Raw genomic sequence first — 17,669 nt, forward strand, 5'->3', positions numbered from 1 at the left:
AAAGGATTTATATGTATAAAAATTTCTAAAACAGCTCTTTTTAAGGTGGCAAATAATTTGAAATTGAAGGGATATCCATCAGCAAAGGTATGGCTGAACAAGTTGTAGTACACATGATTGGAATATTACTATGCTGTAAGTATTGACAGGAAGGATGGATCCAAAAAAATCCTGGGAAGACGTGTGCAGTAATGCAAAATGAAACGAGTACAACCAAAAGAATACTGTACATACTAACAGCAGTACAATTCCAAAGGATTCATGATGAAAAATGCTATCTACCTCCTAAGAGAACTGATGAACTTTAAGTGTACACTGAAGCATATTTTTTTCACTTTATTTTTCTTGTCTTTTTGTATGTGTTCACATATATGCACATGCATAAGATGGCTAATATGGAAATATGTTTCACATGAAAAATGGATACTATATTGCGTGTCTTCTCAGTAAGTAGTAGAAGAGTAAAGGGAGGGAAAAAATTAGGAATTGGAAGTTTAAGTATGAATTCTTTAAAAATAAAAAAAAAAGGAAATATTTAATCCTAACAAATAAAAATACAATAAAACTTTTTTAAAAAAGAAAAAAAAAACATTCTGCTATCAGGATTATTCTCTTCTTTAGACTAAATATTCTCCACCCTCTGGGTTAGAGTATTTTGGTTATTTTCCAGCTTATCATTGTTATTTAAAGAAAAAAAATCTATTTTTTTTCAATCAACAATAATTTATCTTCTTTCTCTCCCACTTCCTTAGTTTCCATTAATGAGACAGAAAACTCCTGCTACATACATATATGATAAAGGAAAATCCCCAAATAGGCTATGTCCAAAAACAAGTATTTTATTCTTAACTCTTAAGTCTACCACCTCTTTATCAGCATATTTTCTCATGAATTCTCTATAACTGTGGTTGATCATTATATGATAAGTATTTTCCTCCCTCAATTATATCTTATTTTCCCAAATATATGTAAAGATAGTTCTCAAAATTCATTTTTGTAAGACTCTGGGTTCCAAATTTTCCCCCTCCTTATTTTATCTCCCCCCTCTCCAAGACAGTAAGCAATCTGATATAGCAATTCTTTTAAACTTATCACATGCCAAAAAAAAAAAAAAAAAAAAAAAAAAAAAAAAACAGACCAAAAGGAAAAAAATCGTAAGAAAGAAAAAAAAAAGATGAAAATACTATATTTCAACCCACATTCAAGCTCCATAGTTTTCTCTCTCTGGATGCGGATGGCATTTTCCATCTCAAGTCTATGAGAATTGCCTTGAATCACACTGCACTACTGAGCAGAGCCAAGTACGTCACAGTTGTTCATCATATAATTTTGTTGCTATTATGTACAATGTTTTTCTGGTTCTGTTCACTTTATTCAGCCACTACTAAGTTTTTAATGCTTTCTAAATTGTTTTCAATTTATAACTGTCATTGTTTACCTCACTCAAAATGTGGTGGTATTCTTCTTTTATATAATATAATGGTTCTCTGTGAGCAGGTTTCTTGGGGAGGTTTTCTGGCGGCAGCCTTAGTTTCGGTTCAAGTAATAATCACTCCAAATACAGCCAGCTGATAAAAGTTCAAACGTTTATTTCTTATCTGTTTCCTTGGGCCCAGTTAGCTTAGAGGCCTATCTCTTTTCTTGGTTCCAAAAGCTCTTGCAGTTCATGTGAGTCTTTTTATGTGAACTTGTTTCTCTGAAACTATCCACTTCATTTCTTACAGCACAACAATATTCCAAGAACATTTATATACCACAACTTGCTCTGTCATTTTCCAAATGGTGGGCTTCCCTCAGTTTTCAATTCTTTAGTACCGCAAAATGAACTGCTAGAAACCTTTTTTTGTACATCTTTAGTTAGATGTTTTGCTTAAGAAAAAGCAGAAAAAAAAGAAAGCAAAACCTTTCCCCATCTCTTCCTAGATCACTGCCTTGTTTTGGCAGAGGGGCTTGTGGAATTCAATGAAACTATGAGCTATGCTAGTAAGTTACCCAAAACTTACAGAGTGTAAAAAATTCTGACAAAAGGTGATCCGCTGGAGAAGGAAACAACAAACCACTTTGGTATTTTTGCTATAGAATCACAGAATCAGACATGATAATGACTGAACAACAACAAATCTCTCCCTTACGCTACATTCTTTCTTATTCCTCCCCCATCTCCTCTCTTTTCTTTCCTGCCCATCTTCTCTGTTGAGTGAATTGTATTTCTCTTTTCATATTATTCTCTCTTTTAACCTGTTCAGATTACAGTGAGGTTCAAATATGACCTACTACTCAACCCCTTCCTTTCTTAATTGTACAAACTTCTATCCTGATTATGAGATACTTTTCTCCATAATTCCTCAAGCTATGCTATTTGTAAAAAAATAGGACTGTAATCCTTAAAGCAGTGGTCCTCAAACTTTTGTTCTCAATATCTTTATCCTATTAAAAATGATTAAGGATCTGTCCAAAGAGTTTTTGTTTATGTGGGTTATAGTTATAGATATTGATCACATTAAAAATAAAAACCAATTATGAATTTGTAGACTCTCTGAAAGGATTTCAGAGATTCCTAGGATGCTCTGGACCAGACTTTGAGAACCACTGCCTTAAAGAGTCACATAAATACTATCAATGTCATCATCTTATACTTCCAAAACTGATTTAAAAAAAAAAAAACAAAAAAAAAAAAACAACCCAAGTATACAAGACTATACATATACATGTCCCTACTGAATTTCTGCCTGGACTTTATAGCTAGTCTGATGTGTATGCTTTAGCTCATGTCCCTCTTCTTCCTGTTAATGTTCGCTTCTTGATCTCTATTGATCTAAATCTCTCACTATCCCAATGTTACCCTTCCATGATTAATTAGCCCAAAAGAAAAGCAAGATGCACAAAGTTAGAGTATCCACCCCAAATTTTCATATGGACTGTTTGGGTCCGATCCATGGCAGAGCATTCCAAGCTTTTATTGGTCTGATCAGCCATAGCTGGGCATACTAACTAGACTCATAACATAGTAATGTCATCTTGGACCTCTTTGAGAACAAAGAATACCAACCAACCAATCGAATTTTTCCTTGTCTAAATTTGTATACCACAGTCTGAATCATATAATCTCAACATTCACCTTATACAATGACATAAACATGCTTCTACTTTCCAGCATTCTTTAAACAATAAATGCTCTTTGCAGCTTATTATTAAAGGTTTATAAAGCAAAGCTGCATGTCTTGAAAGAGACAGAGTTGACAAAATATTACTTATTTTTCTGCTTGCTGTCCCATAACTGATTATTTCTTTCTAGGTGAATCCTTTCCTCTCACCTCCCCACTTCCCCCTCCCCGCCCCCCACTGAAGAGTTCAGGATTAGCTAATCAATATATATAAATGCAATAATTTATGTTGAACTTAAAGCTGAACTTGGGTGCAAAGCAAAGGGCTTAATTCCTTTTCCTTCTAAGATCATGCTCTTAAGAGCAGATTTCTGAGATAATACACAGAGAGTTTGTCTAAATCAGCTTAAGAGCTTGGCCTCTGAGTCAGATGGGAAAAAAATGACCTTTGGGAAGGCAAAAGGAACAATTACAACTTTGTTATGACAAGAGACATTGCCAGGGGAGTGGTTTTATCACATTAAAATGACAAACTATTTCACAAATGCCTGACTTTTTGCTGTTTTCAAGTTTCTACATTATTTCAAAATCCCTAGACATTATCCCTCATTCTCTCTTCCTTTTACATAGTCTTTAACAATAATGTGATGCTTCTAACTTGTCCAGTGAAACCCTTTTATATATCCTTCTTCAGTAGACTGCACATTCCTTATCTACTGGTTCTTTTTTGACTAGTTTCTACTGTTTCCAAGTCTATCCTATCCCTAAAAGTTCTTTACTAGATGTTATCTTGTCTTCTTTGTTTCATATTCTGTCCCTTCATATTGTTTTATATCTCCCTTTCCATTTCTAAGCCAAACTCCTAGAAAAAGTTATCTGTATTTTTTACTTATACCCTTCTTTTACAGCTCAAACTTCTGCAGTCTGGATTCTAACCACCACTCAATTCAAATTGCTTTCTCCATGGTAATCAAAGATCTTTTAATTGCCAAACCCAAAGGTCTTTCCCCAACCCTCATACTTCTTTTAAGGAATTATCTTCTTCAATGAGCTTTTGTACCTCCTTTTCCATTTGTCCAGGTTGACTTTTTAAGGAGTTTTTTTCTTTAGTTAAATTCAGCCTTTTTTTCCCCATTTGGCTAATTCTGACTTTTAAGGAATTTTCTTCAGTGAATTTTTGTTTATCCTTTTCCATTTGGCCAATTCTGCTTTTCAAGATATTTTTCTCTTTTGCCATTTGCATTCTGTTTTTTGAGGCGTTATTTTCTTCAGTATTTATTTTTTTGGTGCTTCCTTTCACCAACCTGTTGACTTTCCTCCCCAGGATTTCCTTGCATCATTCCCATTTCTCTTCCCAATTTTTCCTCTATTTCTCTCAGTTAATTTTTAAAATCCTTTTTGAGCTTTTCCATGGCCTGAAACCAATGTGAGGCCTTTGGATCTAGGAGTTTTGACTTTGTTGTCTTCTCAGTGTGTGTTTAGATCTTCCTTGTAGTCAGAATTTTTTTCTGTTTGCTTATTTTTTCCAGCCTATTGCTAAAATGGGGCTCTCCTTCCAGGGTGAAGAGCTTCAGGGATCTGGTATAGAGTTTTCAGAGATTCTTCTAGAAACTGGTTAAGTTTACAGTTTTTCCAAAGTAATATGATCTAAGGAAAGATGTGTCTGCTACTGTTCTGGGCTATGAGCAACCATAAGCATTTTCTTCTGCCCTGGGATTGTGAAAAAGATTCCTGTTCCCCCGTGGCTGGGAGCTCTGCTAGTGCTCCTCCTTATCCTGGGCCTGAGAATGCAGGACCATGACTCAGACCCAATTGTATGGAAAACAACAGAGTCCTCATCCTAGTGCCAGCAAAGAGACCTCTGTAATTTCATTCCTTCCAGATCAGAGAATTACTATTTGTGGACCGAGAGCTTTGGAAATTGCTGCTGCTAATTCAATTGCTTCTAAGGCCTGGTTTGCTGGTCTAGTTTGGTTTGCTGAGGTCTAGTCTACACTGGCTCAGCCTGTATTGGATTGTGTTCCACTCTCATCCAATACAGCAGACCTTCTAAGTAATCTGCCTGGAAAATTGTTTTACTCTGTTCTTTTGTGGGTTCTGCTGCTCTACAATTTGTTTTGGGGCATTATTTAAAGTTCTTCAGAGTAGTGTGAGGAGAGCTCAAGTGAGTCCCTGCCTTTGCTCCAGTATCTTGGCTCTACTCAAACATCATACTTCTTGACTCAGAATATTCTTTCTTCTTTGGATTCTTATCAATCATTCCTTCCTGGGGCTTCTATCTTTGTTCAGTCTTCTTAAGACAGTTTTCATCCATGTTGCATGCACTAAGTATGAGTGTATTCCAGCACTATATTCTGGGCCTCTCTCTTCCTTCCTTTTTCTATTCTTTCTGCCTTGGTGATTTTATTAGCTCTCATCGATTTTATTATCATCTTGAAGCAAATGTCTCTCAGATCTATATACCAAGATCCTCTTCTCTCTCTTGAGCTCTGATATAACATTACCAACGTTCTCTTGCACATTTAAAACTGCATGTTACTCGAACTCAACATAGCCAACATGATTCATAACCCTGCTCTGTTCTCTCTCCCCTTCCTTAATTTCCAAGAATTAGAGCCCTGTCTCAACAATGAGATGATTCAAACCAGTTCCTATTGTCAGTAATGAAGATAGTCAGCTACACCCAGAGAGAGAGAACTATGGGAAATGAGTGTGGACCTCAACATAGTATTTCCACTCTTTCTGTTGTTTGCTTACATTTTTGTTTACTTTCTCAGGTTTTTTCTTTCTTTCTAGATACAATTTTTTTTGTGCAACAAGTTAACTGTATAAATATGTATATATATATATATTGGATTTAACATATACTTTTAACTTATTTAACATGTGTAGGACTACCTGCCATCTAGAGAAGGGGGTTGAGGAAAGGAGGGGAAAAGCTGGAAGAGAAGGTTTTGCAAGGGTCAATGTTAAAAAATTATCCATGCATGTTTTGTAAATTATAATAATAATAATAAAAGAATTAGAGCCCTGGCATTTATCCTTAATTTGTCATTTTCCCTTATGTCACATATTCAATCAGCTGCAAAAGTCTTCCACAACATATCTTAGATTTGACCCCTTCCACTTATAGTCACCATCTCAGTTCAGACCCTCATTACTTTTCACCAAGACTACAGCAATAGCTAAATAGCTGGCCTCCTAGCTCCAAGTCATCCCATAGTCCCTTTCAGTTCATTTTCCAACAGCTACCAAAGTAATTTTTCTTAAGCAAAAAATCTAACGACACTTCTATGCTCAATGAACTCCAGTACCCCCTTTGTCACTTTGAGAACCCTGTTCAGCTTTTTAAAGCTAAACTTGACCACCTAGCCCTAATAATGTATTTTCCGACTTCTCTTCCTATATATTAGTCTAAACAAAAAAACAAAAAACAAAAAACAAAAAAAAAACCAAAAAAAAAAGTTGCAAGAACTGCTAACTCTTGATCCCATGCTTAAACCACATGGCTTTCTCACTTTTAAAGGATAATAGTCATCCATTGGTCTTAGGAACCAAAAATTTTGGTGCAATTCCAAATATAAGGTAATTAACTATTTATTGAATTCTTCCCTACTACTAGCCATCATTATACTTACTTTCCCCCTAGCCTATAACATGCTTCTACTGCACAAAACCAGCAACTTCCCACTATTATGTAAAAACACAGTCAAACTAACCTTTTTCACTAGCCTCATCCCCTTAGCCCTGTTTATCCACTCTGGGCAAGAAACCACAATTACAAATTGACAATGGTTTTCTATAGATACATTTAACCTAACAATAAGCTTTAAATTCCACGTCGTCTCTATTCCTCAGACACAGTATTCCATTTTTTAACCTGGATCTTTCCACCAGTCATCTTCTATATCTGGAATATATTCCCTCTTCACTTCTACCTCAAAACATTGTTCACTTCTTTTAAGATAAAGCTCAAGTAACACCTTCTTCTGCATAATCATCTGCATGATTAGTTCCCCAATTAATATCTTCTCTTAAATGATCTTGTATTTATTCTCTTCATACTTATTTGACAGATAAATTGATGTACTAAGTATCTCCTGATAAAATTTAAGAGTAGGGATCCCTTCATTTTTCTATTTGTATCCCAGGACCAAGCAAAGTGCTAGAATAAGTAATCTAACATAAATAGGCTTTTAATAAATAAGAGATGGGAGTTATATGTTGGAATTATGACATCATGATACTGGAGAAAGAATCTTCTAAATTTAATGTTGTAATCTATAATACTCATTAAAAGGAAAATAGGTTATCAGCTCTCAATTAATACTACAGAAACAGTGGTTTCTACTGGAGCTACTTGACTCTTCTGACACTAGAGGGGGCTGTAGTAACATACTCATCTTATTTCCACACTAGCTTGCTGACATTTTTCTTAGCCATTTAAAATGGACATGGCTGAGCTTATAGAAAATATGAAAACAATCCAAATGAAAAGATGAGCTCTACCCATAACCCTCCCCGTGTCTTATGAGGCCTCTTAGGCCTAAGCCTTTTATGAACTATCACCCAAATTGCTGGAAATATACACAATGACAATGCCTTACTCCATTCCATGCTAGTAGTAGAACCAAAGGGGTAAGATTTCCTCACTCAATTGTTTTTTTTACTCATTTGCTCCTCTTCATAAAAATAAGGAAGTTGTAGATACAGTTGCTGGCAGTTAGGTGCCATTTACTGATCAGCACACAAAACCCACTGTTTGTTTTCAGCAGGGATTCCTGGGAGGCTGGGGAGGAAGAAATGCTTAGGAGAAAAAAAGGAGCAGGGATTTTGAGTGAAAAAGCAGTAGGTGGAAAAGAAAAAGGAAAAAAAAATGCTATTAATTACAAGGGGAACGGGAGTAGGGCATAAGAGAAAGTATGATAATTATTTTAAAATCTTTTAAAACTATGAACTATTTTTCAAGAGGATGGGTGACCTGCTCTAGTTGGATCTTATAAAGGCTCCATCATCACACTTTTATTTCATCAAACTTATTTTCATCAGATTGGGACTGAAACTGTGATTTTACTGGTTGAGGTCCAGGGAAATCATAGTTGAGGAAGCATCTTCCATGTACCTTTTATGCTATTTATAATCTTTAAAAATTACCTGGGCAACTGAGTGGTTAGGTGACTAAGGTCATACAGTACATACTAGAAATGTGACCTAAATTCAAGTTTTCTTGGATTCTAGACTGTCTCACTGCCCACTGTGCAACAAGAGTAAATATAAGTTAAGAGTAAGGATCATTTCACTCTTTCTATTTGTATCCCAGGCTTCAAATAAATGATTTGATTATCACTTGACACTCTTTTCTATAGAGACTCAGCTCCTGTGATTTCAATTATTATCTCTTTGCAGACTAATTTTCAGATCTATTTGTCCAGTCTGAATCTCTATGAAAATCTACAATCTTGAATTTCCAACTGCCTTAGTTAGATTTATTTCCCATAACCTCATACAAAACTGAACTCATTTTTGTCCCTGCCCTCCCTTCCATGGCATTCCTCTTTTCCTAACTTCCTTCTTATTGTAAACAATATCACCATGCGCACCCAGTTATCCAAGGGGTCCCAAGCTAGTCATCACCCTTCACTTCTTTATTCTCTCTCATTGTAATATATCTGATTAGTGGCCAAGATCTGTCAAGTCTACCTTCAGAACATCTTTCCCATAGCTCTCTTTTGTCCTCTTTACTGCTACCACTCTGATGTAGGTCTTTTAATCACCTCACACTTGAATTACTACAACAACCTGTTAGTCACTTTGTCTCAAGTCTCTGCATACTTTGGTGAATTTTGACAGAAAACATAAGTCAAAAAATCCAATGGATACAATGATTTCATTTTTTTTAAATCTGAGAATATGCATACTTGCAATTCTAAACTGAAATTTGCTAAAGAAAAAAGTCATTTTCATAATTTTTACTTTTATTTTCAAAATAAAATCACAATTGGGGCAGTTAGGTAGTGCAGTGAGTAGAGCACTAACCCTGAAGTCAGGAGGGACTGAGTTCAAATCTGGTCTCAGATACTTAACACTTCCTGGCTGTATGACCCTGGGCAAGTTACTTAACCCCAATTGCCTCAGCAAAAAAAAATTAAATAAATAAAAATAAAATCACAATCAAACCTATTACAATTACTTATTATGAAATGCTAGTCACAGAATTCATAGAAAGAGAGGATAGAACTAGTTTGTGAAGGGGTTTAAATGCCAAAGAGGAATCTGTATTTGATCTTAGAAGTAATAAGTAGCTACCAGAGTTCATTAAAAAGGGGGAATGATCTGATCATAGTTATGCTTTATGGCACCTGTGTGAAGAACAGATACCCACATAGATAAGAACTTAGTATCGTTCTTAAAGATCTATCATTAAGATTTCTAGTGTGGAGTACCCTTTGGTGTCTGACTTTACTTGTATTACCACTTTAACCAGAGGTATCAACGTGGAATGCAGGCAGAATGTGGTCCAAAGAGGTGAAAATGTAACAAAATAAATAAAAAATACAACTAAACAAAGATACTGATAGGTGATTTTTTAAATCAATATGTAATCGTTAAGTACCGCTTAGTGGTTCCATTTCTGTTTCAGTTTATACTAACACTGAGATCAACCACGAGGAAGAATTTCTAAGGCAATCCTTCAGCAACTACTGAGAAACAGCATGGTTTAGAATAAGACTCTTCAGTAGATCTGGCTAACACCCATTATCAAAGCTAAATCTTTGATTAAGGATACAGAGATTGAGGGGGGTAGTTTTCCACTACATTTTTTCTGTTAGTGAATGCTTTTATAGCTGAAAGATGGAAAGGTATTATCTGGAAAAGAATCCATATTAACTATAAACATCAAAGAGATTTTTCCCTCCTACACATCCATATTTTCTCTAAACAGAGACCTTCAAGGGTTATTACCTAATTTATTTGTACCTGAAATTGGCCCTAATTATCTTAAAGAATCTTTTGCAAGATTTTCACAGAATAATCACATTTCATTCCTTCATAAGGGTCGATTTTCAGAAACTATAAAAACCTCTTCTTTCTCTAAATGTGATAGTATTTTGGCTCCATGAGAGCACTCAAATCAACTGAATTAGACTTTACAACTTTAACACAGAGAACATCTGAAAATAATTTCAGAAAACAAAACCAAAAAAATCTCTAGAAACTAATCAGTCCACAAAAGGTACTAGTTTGTATGTCCATAAGCAATCACATAGTAAGGTAATGACATAAGCAGTCTTTAATAAAAATCTGAAAGTTCTTGCTCTTCCTGTTTTGTGGAAAGAATTCTATTATTAGCAAAATTAAGTTTTAACACAGTTTTGGAGTCAAAGAAGTTACTTTCTGATTGTAGTTACATCTTTTAAATTATGGCTTGGATAAAAGTAATATAGGGCATTTTAGTCCTAGTTAAAGGTTTTATTTTATTTCAACTCTACAATATCAAGTGGGAAAAATCTGAAGTTAAGACAACTTAAAAAATATACCCTATTAAACTTTTTTTCCCTCTCCCAGGCCTGCACCAAATAACAGTAAATTCCCATTTTCTATGCTTAGCAAACCAAAACCAAACCAGCTCTTTCTAATTCATAAATCAAGTACATTTTTTAATATTACATTATATGAGAAAGAACAATAGTGAAATATTTCTCTTTTCATTTTACTCCAAGCAGTAATTGTCAGTCACATCATTTTTGATATGGAAGGAATTTTACCTAACTATAAAAATGTTATTAGACTGAAATCTAAGAACTTTGGCAAAGGAAATATATTTAAACCTTTATATACTACCATGGAAGTACAATGGACATTTAATACCTACAGAGCAGCTCAAGGTGGACAAAAGTAATCAATCACCAAAGATTTAAGATCTTACTATGCAATAATAAGAGTCCACAAGGAAATTAGACAATTAGACAATAGCATATTGATAAGTGCTATTACTTACTCTGTAGTTTTGTATACATCAGAATAGAGCCCTGCTTTCTGATATTTCTTCTTTGGGGGACGTGGGGCCTTCTTTTCCCGAGGGATAAGAGAAGGCAAAGGCTGCAGGGTATTTTCAGGTTCAGGTGGCTTTGGTGGGGCTTCTGGAGGACTAGGAGATTCAATTGTTGTCTCAGGAAAGCTGGGAATAAAAGTTTAAATAATTTTTTAGTGAGAAACTATGCCCTATTAAAATCATGTGTGTGCACACATACGCGCACACACACACACACACACACACACACACACACACATTAAAAATCACATCCATTTGCATTCAAATTAAACTGTTATTTTTTTCCCCTGTAGTTGCAGTTTGGGCCAAAGAGTTCATTTGAATATATGAAAATATATAAAAATAGCTCCAACTCTAAGCCTTTTTTCATATTTTTTCATATCTAATCTTGCAGCAAATTTCCTCTGAATCTGTCTCTTCATCCAAGACTATCTTAAAACTAAATTTTTTTTCTAGATATGTTTCCTTGATTAAAAAGAAAAGACACACACACACAAAGAAGAAATAAGACATGAGAAAGCAAACTATCTTTTTTATTTTTATTTTTTACAAACCTTTAAAGCTCATATCTTTGGGGGAAGAGTCCTTTCTCTGGTGAGTTCTTTTTAGTTTAGAATGACTAATGCAACTTTCATGGGTTATACATATTAATTAGTGATGAGGAGAAAAAAGGTGATATGCTTCTTTGGTTACAAATAGATTTCTAAAAACAATGATGTACTAACCACCATTCCTAGTTAACATTTCCTGAGCTATGTTTTTTGTGCACCTTGAAATTTCTACTGGTTTGAAAATTATTTACAGAATTTTCTAGGTATGAAATATTATGGAGTGTAACTGTATATTTATTAAATGGCCTGTGAAGTAATCTACACTTCTGGAGGAGAGAAGAGAGACAAGAGAAGAAAAGAATAGTAACAATATAACAATTGTTATCAAAGCAATTTACCCAGCCTGTTTTGTGGATGTAATGCCACCTGATCCTCCTGTTCTAGAATGACCAATGGTTTGATAATAACAATTTATACTGTGGCAGAAAGTTATCAATAAAACGTATTATAGAGAATTGTCTCGTTGTTTGCAGCAACCTAAGTTCCAATAGGGTATAGCTCTACTAATCTTCATTACAGGTTTAAACATTGGGAAAATTATTAATTTCTCTTTCTTTGGTTCTTAGTTTATAAAGAAATGTTCATCTTAACTTAGCACTCAGGGCTTTTGTGAATAATAATTAATAAATGAAAATAAAGCAGCATGCCATTACAAAGAACAATTTCAATGATTATGATAATGATAACAGCAATTAAGGTAGGGATTGCTGCCAATGTGACAGCTGTAAAAGAAATACATTTTTGTATTAAAAAGTTACCTTTCTAATCCCAAGGGGTTTTATGCAAAGTGACTAACAAATGAACGATTCATGAAAAGAGGTTATTTGTTGAAGTTGATAAATGATATTACTAGAAATACCTTTCACAACTTCCTAATAATCATATAAAGACAAACAATGGATATAAGTGAAGAGATAGCTAAGAATTTTTTTTCCCCAAAAAGGGACATGTTTTTAGAAGAAGAGGTTACAGACAAAGCGAAGAGGTAAAATATGCACCAGAAGTGAAAGATATGAAAAGAGATTTGGGGGAGCAATGAAGTTAGCAAGGAAAGGAGTTTGGAAGACTCTATTATAAGAATATGCCTGAATACACCATTGACTGTTAAGTTAAATCCATAGTGGACTTTAGCAAACTAACCAAAATTAGCTAAAGTAAGGAGAAAGATATCATTAAAAGGACAATGCTAGAAGTAGGTTGAGAGAGTACCTCACAGCAGGCTTAGTCCTTCTGGAAAGGACTTAGCTGGTAGCTAAGAATTAAAACCAAATGCAGTGATGGTAAGGAAGATGATCCAAAAATATATCTCACTAGCAATTCAGTATGACGTGGAAAATAAGCCTATGATTGTAGAAAGAGAAAGATTTTCTGAAAATTGGTAAAGAAAATGGGAAGGTTATAACAGTGATAAGACTGATAAGTAACATGTAAAAGGAAAATGGTATTCAATGCCTTACTTAAAGACAAAGCAGCAAAAAAAAAAAAAAAAAAAGAAAAAAAAAAGAAAAATCTCATCTGAAAACTAACACTCAATGGCTTTTAGAATTGTTCTGTTTCAAACTGAACACTTTAAATACAAAAATGAGATTAACAGCTACCCTAAAGATAAACATTCTATTGTCCAAATTTTTATTACTTGATAAAGTACTTTGTGAATAACAGGAAATAATGTGTTGAATTTATTATCTGTATAACTCATTCTGCTTTCTGGTTACAGAGTCCAATAGATTTTTTCTTTGAAATAACTTTCTTATGTCTGATAATTCCTCTTTATTTCCATTGCTATTTTTCTGGCTGAAAAACCTAAGGACTAGAAAGATTTTCAGAATCTATTCCAGCCTGAGAAGAATCACCCTTTACAATATAACTACTAAGTGATTATGCCCAAAAAATTTTCAGTGAGGAGGAACCTTCAGCGGCAATATATTAAACTTCTATGTAGTTGTAATTGTTATGAAGATTTTTTTTTTGATCAAGAATAGTACTTCTACAACTTTTACCCACCACTTCTAGTTCTGCCCTCTAGGGACAAGCAGAATGTGTTTTATTTCCTCTTCTGTATGACAACTTTTGAAATACTTCAACAAAGTTATCAGAAGTCCCTGCCAAATTAATTTTTCTCTAGGCTAAATTCTCTAGATTCCTTCAAAGTGATTTTTGTGAGACATGATCTTAAAGCTCATTACTGTCCTGTTCCCCTCTTCTGAATGCCCTATAGTTTAGCCTTTCCTAAAATGTTATGCCAAAAACAAACAGTTCTGGAAATGAGATTTGGCCTGGGCAGAGTATATCAAGATTATCCATTACCTTTCTAGTTCTAATAAAATACCAAAAACCTCTCAATGCACTCAAGACCACTTTTTGGGCTGCTATTACAATGGTGATTCCTACAGGAATTGCAGTCCACTAAAATTACTGGATCTTTTTCAGATTAATAGTGACTAGTCATGTTTTCCTCATCTCATAATTTAGGCCTTCATCATTTAATGCCTCTTGAATTCTAAGGCTCTCCTCCTTCTTTTCTAATTTATACTATGGATTTTTGCCAGACTAATCTTCCTTAAATACTGCTTTTATCACGTCATTTTTCTATAAGAAAACTTACAATAACTCCCTATTGTCTACTGTATCAAGTCTAAATTTCACCTAGGTTTCAAGGCTGCCTATAACTTTATTCTCCAGCTATAAATCTAACTTATTTCCTGCTTATCAGCAACAAGAATCCTACCTATGTGATCTTGGGCAAATCACATAAACTCCTTGAGCCTCAGTTTCTCTATTTGTAAAATGAAGGGTGAGCCAGATAGGTTCTGAAGTCTCTTCCAGCTCTAGACTACAGTTACCTGCTTCTGCTACCCTCTTCAGTATAAGATTTTGTGTTTGTATTTAACAAACACAACAGCACCTCTGACTTTACTCATAAAATTCTTCCTGGAATAAAATCTAGGGGTTAAAAGGGAATTCAGAGACCATTAGACCACCTATAGCTGAAATAGAATTCCCTCTACAAATCTTGAAGACCACTAGCAAGGGAGAACTCATTAGGGAGGTTAACTAATTCTATTTTGGGATAGTGATTATTTTAAGGTTTATTTTAAATGAAGATGAAATTTGGCACAGTAAAATAATGTCCATACATTCCTTCAAGTTTTGTCCTTTGGGGACAAGCAAACCAGTCCAATATAACTTCCATATGAAAGCCTTTCAAATATTTGAAAGTGGTTATCATGATACTATTACTATGTTCATATTGAAGCCCTTCAATCAAGTCACTGTCCTATCTGCTTCTCAAATTCAGTTTGTCCAAAAGGAACTTCATCTTCTCTTATTTACACAAAAACTTTGCTGCAGGCACTAATATCTTCCTAACTACCTTGATTCAGACACTGCAAAATTATATTATTATACTTCACTCTTACTTCTCCCTCATCTTCCATATCAAGTCAATTGACAAATATTGTTAATTTCCCCTCCACATATTTTTTCTGCCATGTATGCGTTCACATCATCATCACTTAAGTTCAGTCCCCTTTTATATATTGCCTTACGTATTGCAATAATCATCTTTAACATCTTCTTGCCTCTACTCTCCAGAGAAGGAAGAGAGCTGCAGTCAGTCAAAGAATAACTGAATTATTATAGTTGACAAGAAAGAAAACTTCTTCCTTTACTGGATTCTGGAACCGTTTTCTTCTAAAAGCTTCAACAAAATGTCCTTTATCTGAATGTACACCATCCTAATAAAAATTAGCTGGTACATTCGAAAAACAGTTTGAATAATTCTTTTTATTCATTATTTTTTTGGAGGACATTTATAAAGAACTAGAAAAGATAAAAATTTTAGATTCTGTTGCACTCTTAGAATACACAAGACTGAGATTCAATCTAAACATACTCATTTTTAGACAGGAAAACAGGTCCCTAAATGAGGATAGAGAGCTTAATCTTACTGGTAGAAATCAAATGAGTTTATTTCACTTTTTCCCAGACTTCCTTTTTTTAACTCTTCTTTTAAGTATTGTCAATCAAGATTCACCTCTCAAAGATGGTGCATCTGTTTAAATAATGTCTTATATTTTTATTTTGGAGCATGAAAGGAGAGGGGAATAAAGAAGGAAAAGAAAGAATGAGCAGATTTTATGATTTTCATGACTATATATAGACTATAGTCTATAGATTCTGCAACCCAAGAGCATGGCAAGGGGAATTAACTTAGTACGTAAATAAATATACCACATTGGGTTTTTAAAAGCTAAATAGCAATAGAATTCTACTTAAAACAAGTTATGAGCAGAGCAAAGAGAAAAAAACAATGTAATATAGGTGGAAAGAATGTTGGATAGGGAGCCAGAAGACCTGTATTCTAGCCCAAATCTATTACTAAGTACTATCTACTCTTAACTAGTTATATGACATTTCCTTTCTCTGGTCTTCTGTGGCCTAAACCATAACGAGACAGAATTGGACCAAATATTCTTTAAACCTTAAAATTTTATGATGCTATAAAAAAGTTAACAGGGAGATATCAATAATGAAATATACCATATAGAAAGAATAACTTACATAGCTCAAAATAAGGCAGAGGGTCAAGAAATTATCTGTATAAATAGAATGTACAGATAAAGTAAAGTTGAGGTTTCTCCTCTTCAAAACAATTGAGTTACCTTTTATTATTTTCCTGTTCTTCCTCTGGAAGTATCTTCTGTCTTTTCCTTGCCTCTTCCTCCAGAAGCCAACTTTTCCTTTTCCATCCTTTTCTAAGTTCTGGGTTCAGGTTCACACTCTGAACAACAGCCTCAATGACATCTGTAACTGTATCAGGACCAAGATGTAGTGCTCTGCCTTCCTCCCCTTCATCTAATTCTGGGCTGGCAAATTGGGCAGCCTGGAATGCCTGCATTGACACCACAGCCTGGAGGGGATATTTCCGGGGTCGGCCTGGTCTGCGCTTCACAAAATTGTTACCTGTCCTTGCCTGTCTTTGAAGCTTTTTGGCTTTTAAGATTTTATTGACATGGTCTAGGTTTTTCTTGGTGGCCAAGATTTTGTTATAATTGCACATTTTCCGGGCTTGGCGTTGCATGGCTTCTACCACACTCCTTTTGAGATGATGGGGGGAACAGCTGCTTGGCAACCTCTCAGAAAGGAGTGAGATGGTGGTGGTGGTGTTGCTGCAGGAGTCACTAGGTGCTGTGGGTACTAGCAGACTGTCTGATTTCCCCAGACTTCGTTCCCTACCATGAGTATGACCTGGGCTTGAGGAAGGTGGGATGGACACTGTGGCAATGACAGCATCAATGTTTTTCTCTAAGGTCCCTTGGCTTTCATGTTGCGCCATACGCTGTAGCAGGCTATCCACAGAGTCATCCACAGATGTTCCTAATCTTGTACCTCGGGAAGGGATTCCAATCACTGAAAGAGACAAGGAATCACACACACGCAAAAACAGAACTCAGCCAATTATTTAGAAATTGTATATTATGAAAGAGGCAAAGTAATTATTTTATTCCTTAATAATGAAATTAAATAAATTAATCCTCATTTCCTTTCATAAACTGTCGACTTTCCCTGAATCAGATAAATGTTTAGGGCTTACAATATAATCAATATTACTAAAATTTGAATTTCTTTCATACTGACATCTGAGAAGACCACAAAGATATGTGGATTATGAAAAAATAATCCAATTCTCATTCAGGAAAGTAAAAGAGAAGCAGATATTTCCAGTTTACTCAACCATATATTCATGTACAGAGAAAATGACTCTACTACTATCACACATGAAATATAATGCAGAAAGTGAATTAGAGTTCAAGATACTTAGATGACCACCTAGAGTTCTGTCTAATAGAATCTATTAGAGGTAAAGTAAGACTAAGAGTGAGGAAAGGATAACTAGAG

The 17,669-nt window shown here is 34.7% G+C and overlaps 1 protein-coding gene across 5 annotated transcripts in view; it reads right to left on the reverse strand.

Moving 5' to 3' along the window:
- The window catches only part of ASH1L (ASH1 like histone lysine methyltransferase), a 217,593-nt gene that overhangs the window by 80,066 nt on the left and 119,858 nt on the right, over positions 1–17,669 (reverse strand). For all 5 annotated transcript variants that reach the window (XM_031966722.1, XM_031966720.1, XM_031966721.1 and 2 more), the window contains 2 exons: positions 16,433–17,180; positions 11,104–11,283 (listed from right to left, as the gene is read on the reverse strand). In XM_031966722.1, the coding sequence (XP_031822582.1) occupies positions 11,104–11,283; positions 16,433–17,180 (928 nt within the window). The remainder of the gene's footprint in view (positions 1–11,103; positions 11,284–16,432; positions 17,181–17,669) is intronic.

This window comes from Sarcophilus harrisii, chromosome 4, assembly GCF_902635505.1.
Source record: "Sarcophilus harrisii chromosome 4, mSarHar1.11, whole genome shotgun sequence".
Lineage (NCBI taxonomy): Eukaryota > Metazoa > Chordata > Mammalia > Dasyuromorphia > Dasyuridae > Sarcophilus > Sarcophilus harrisii.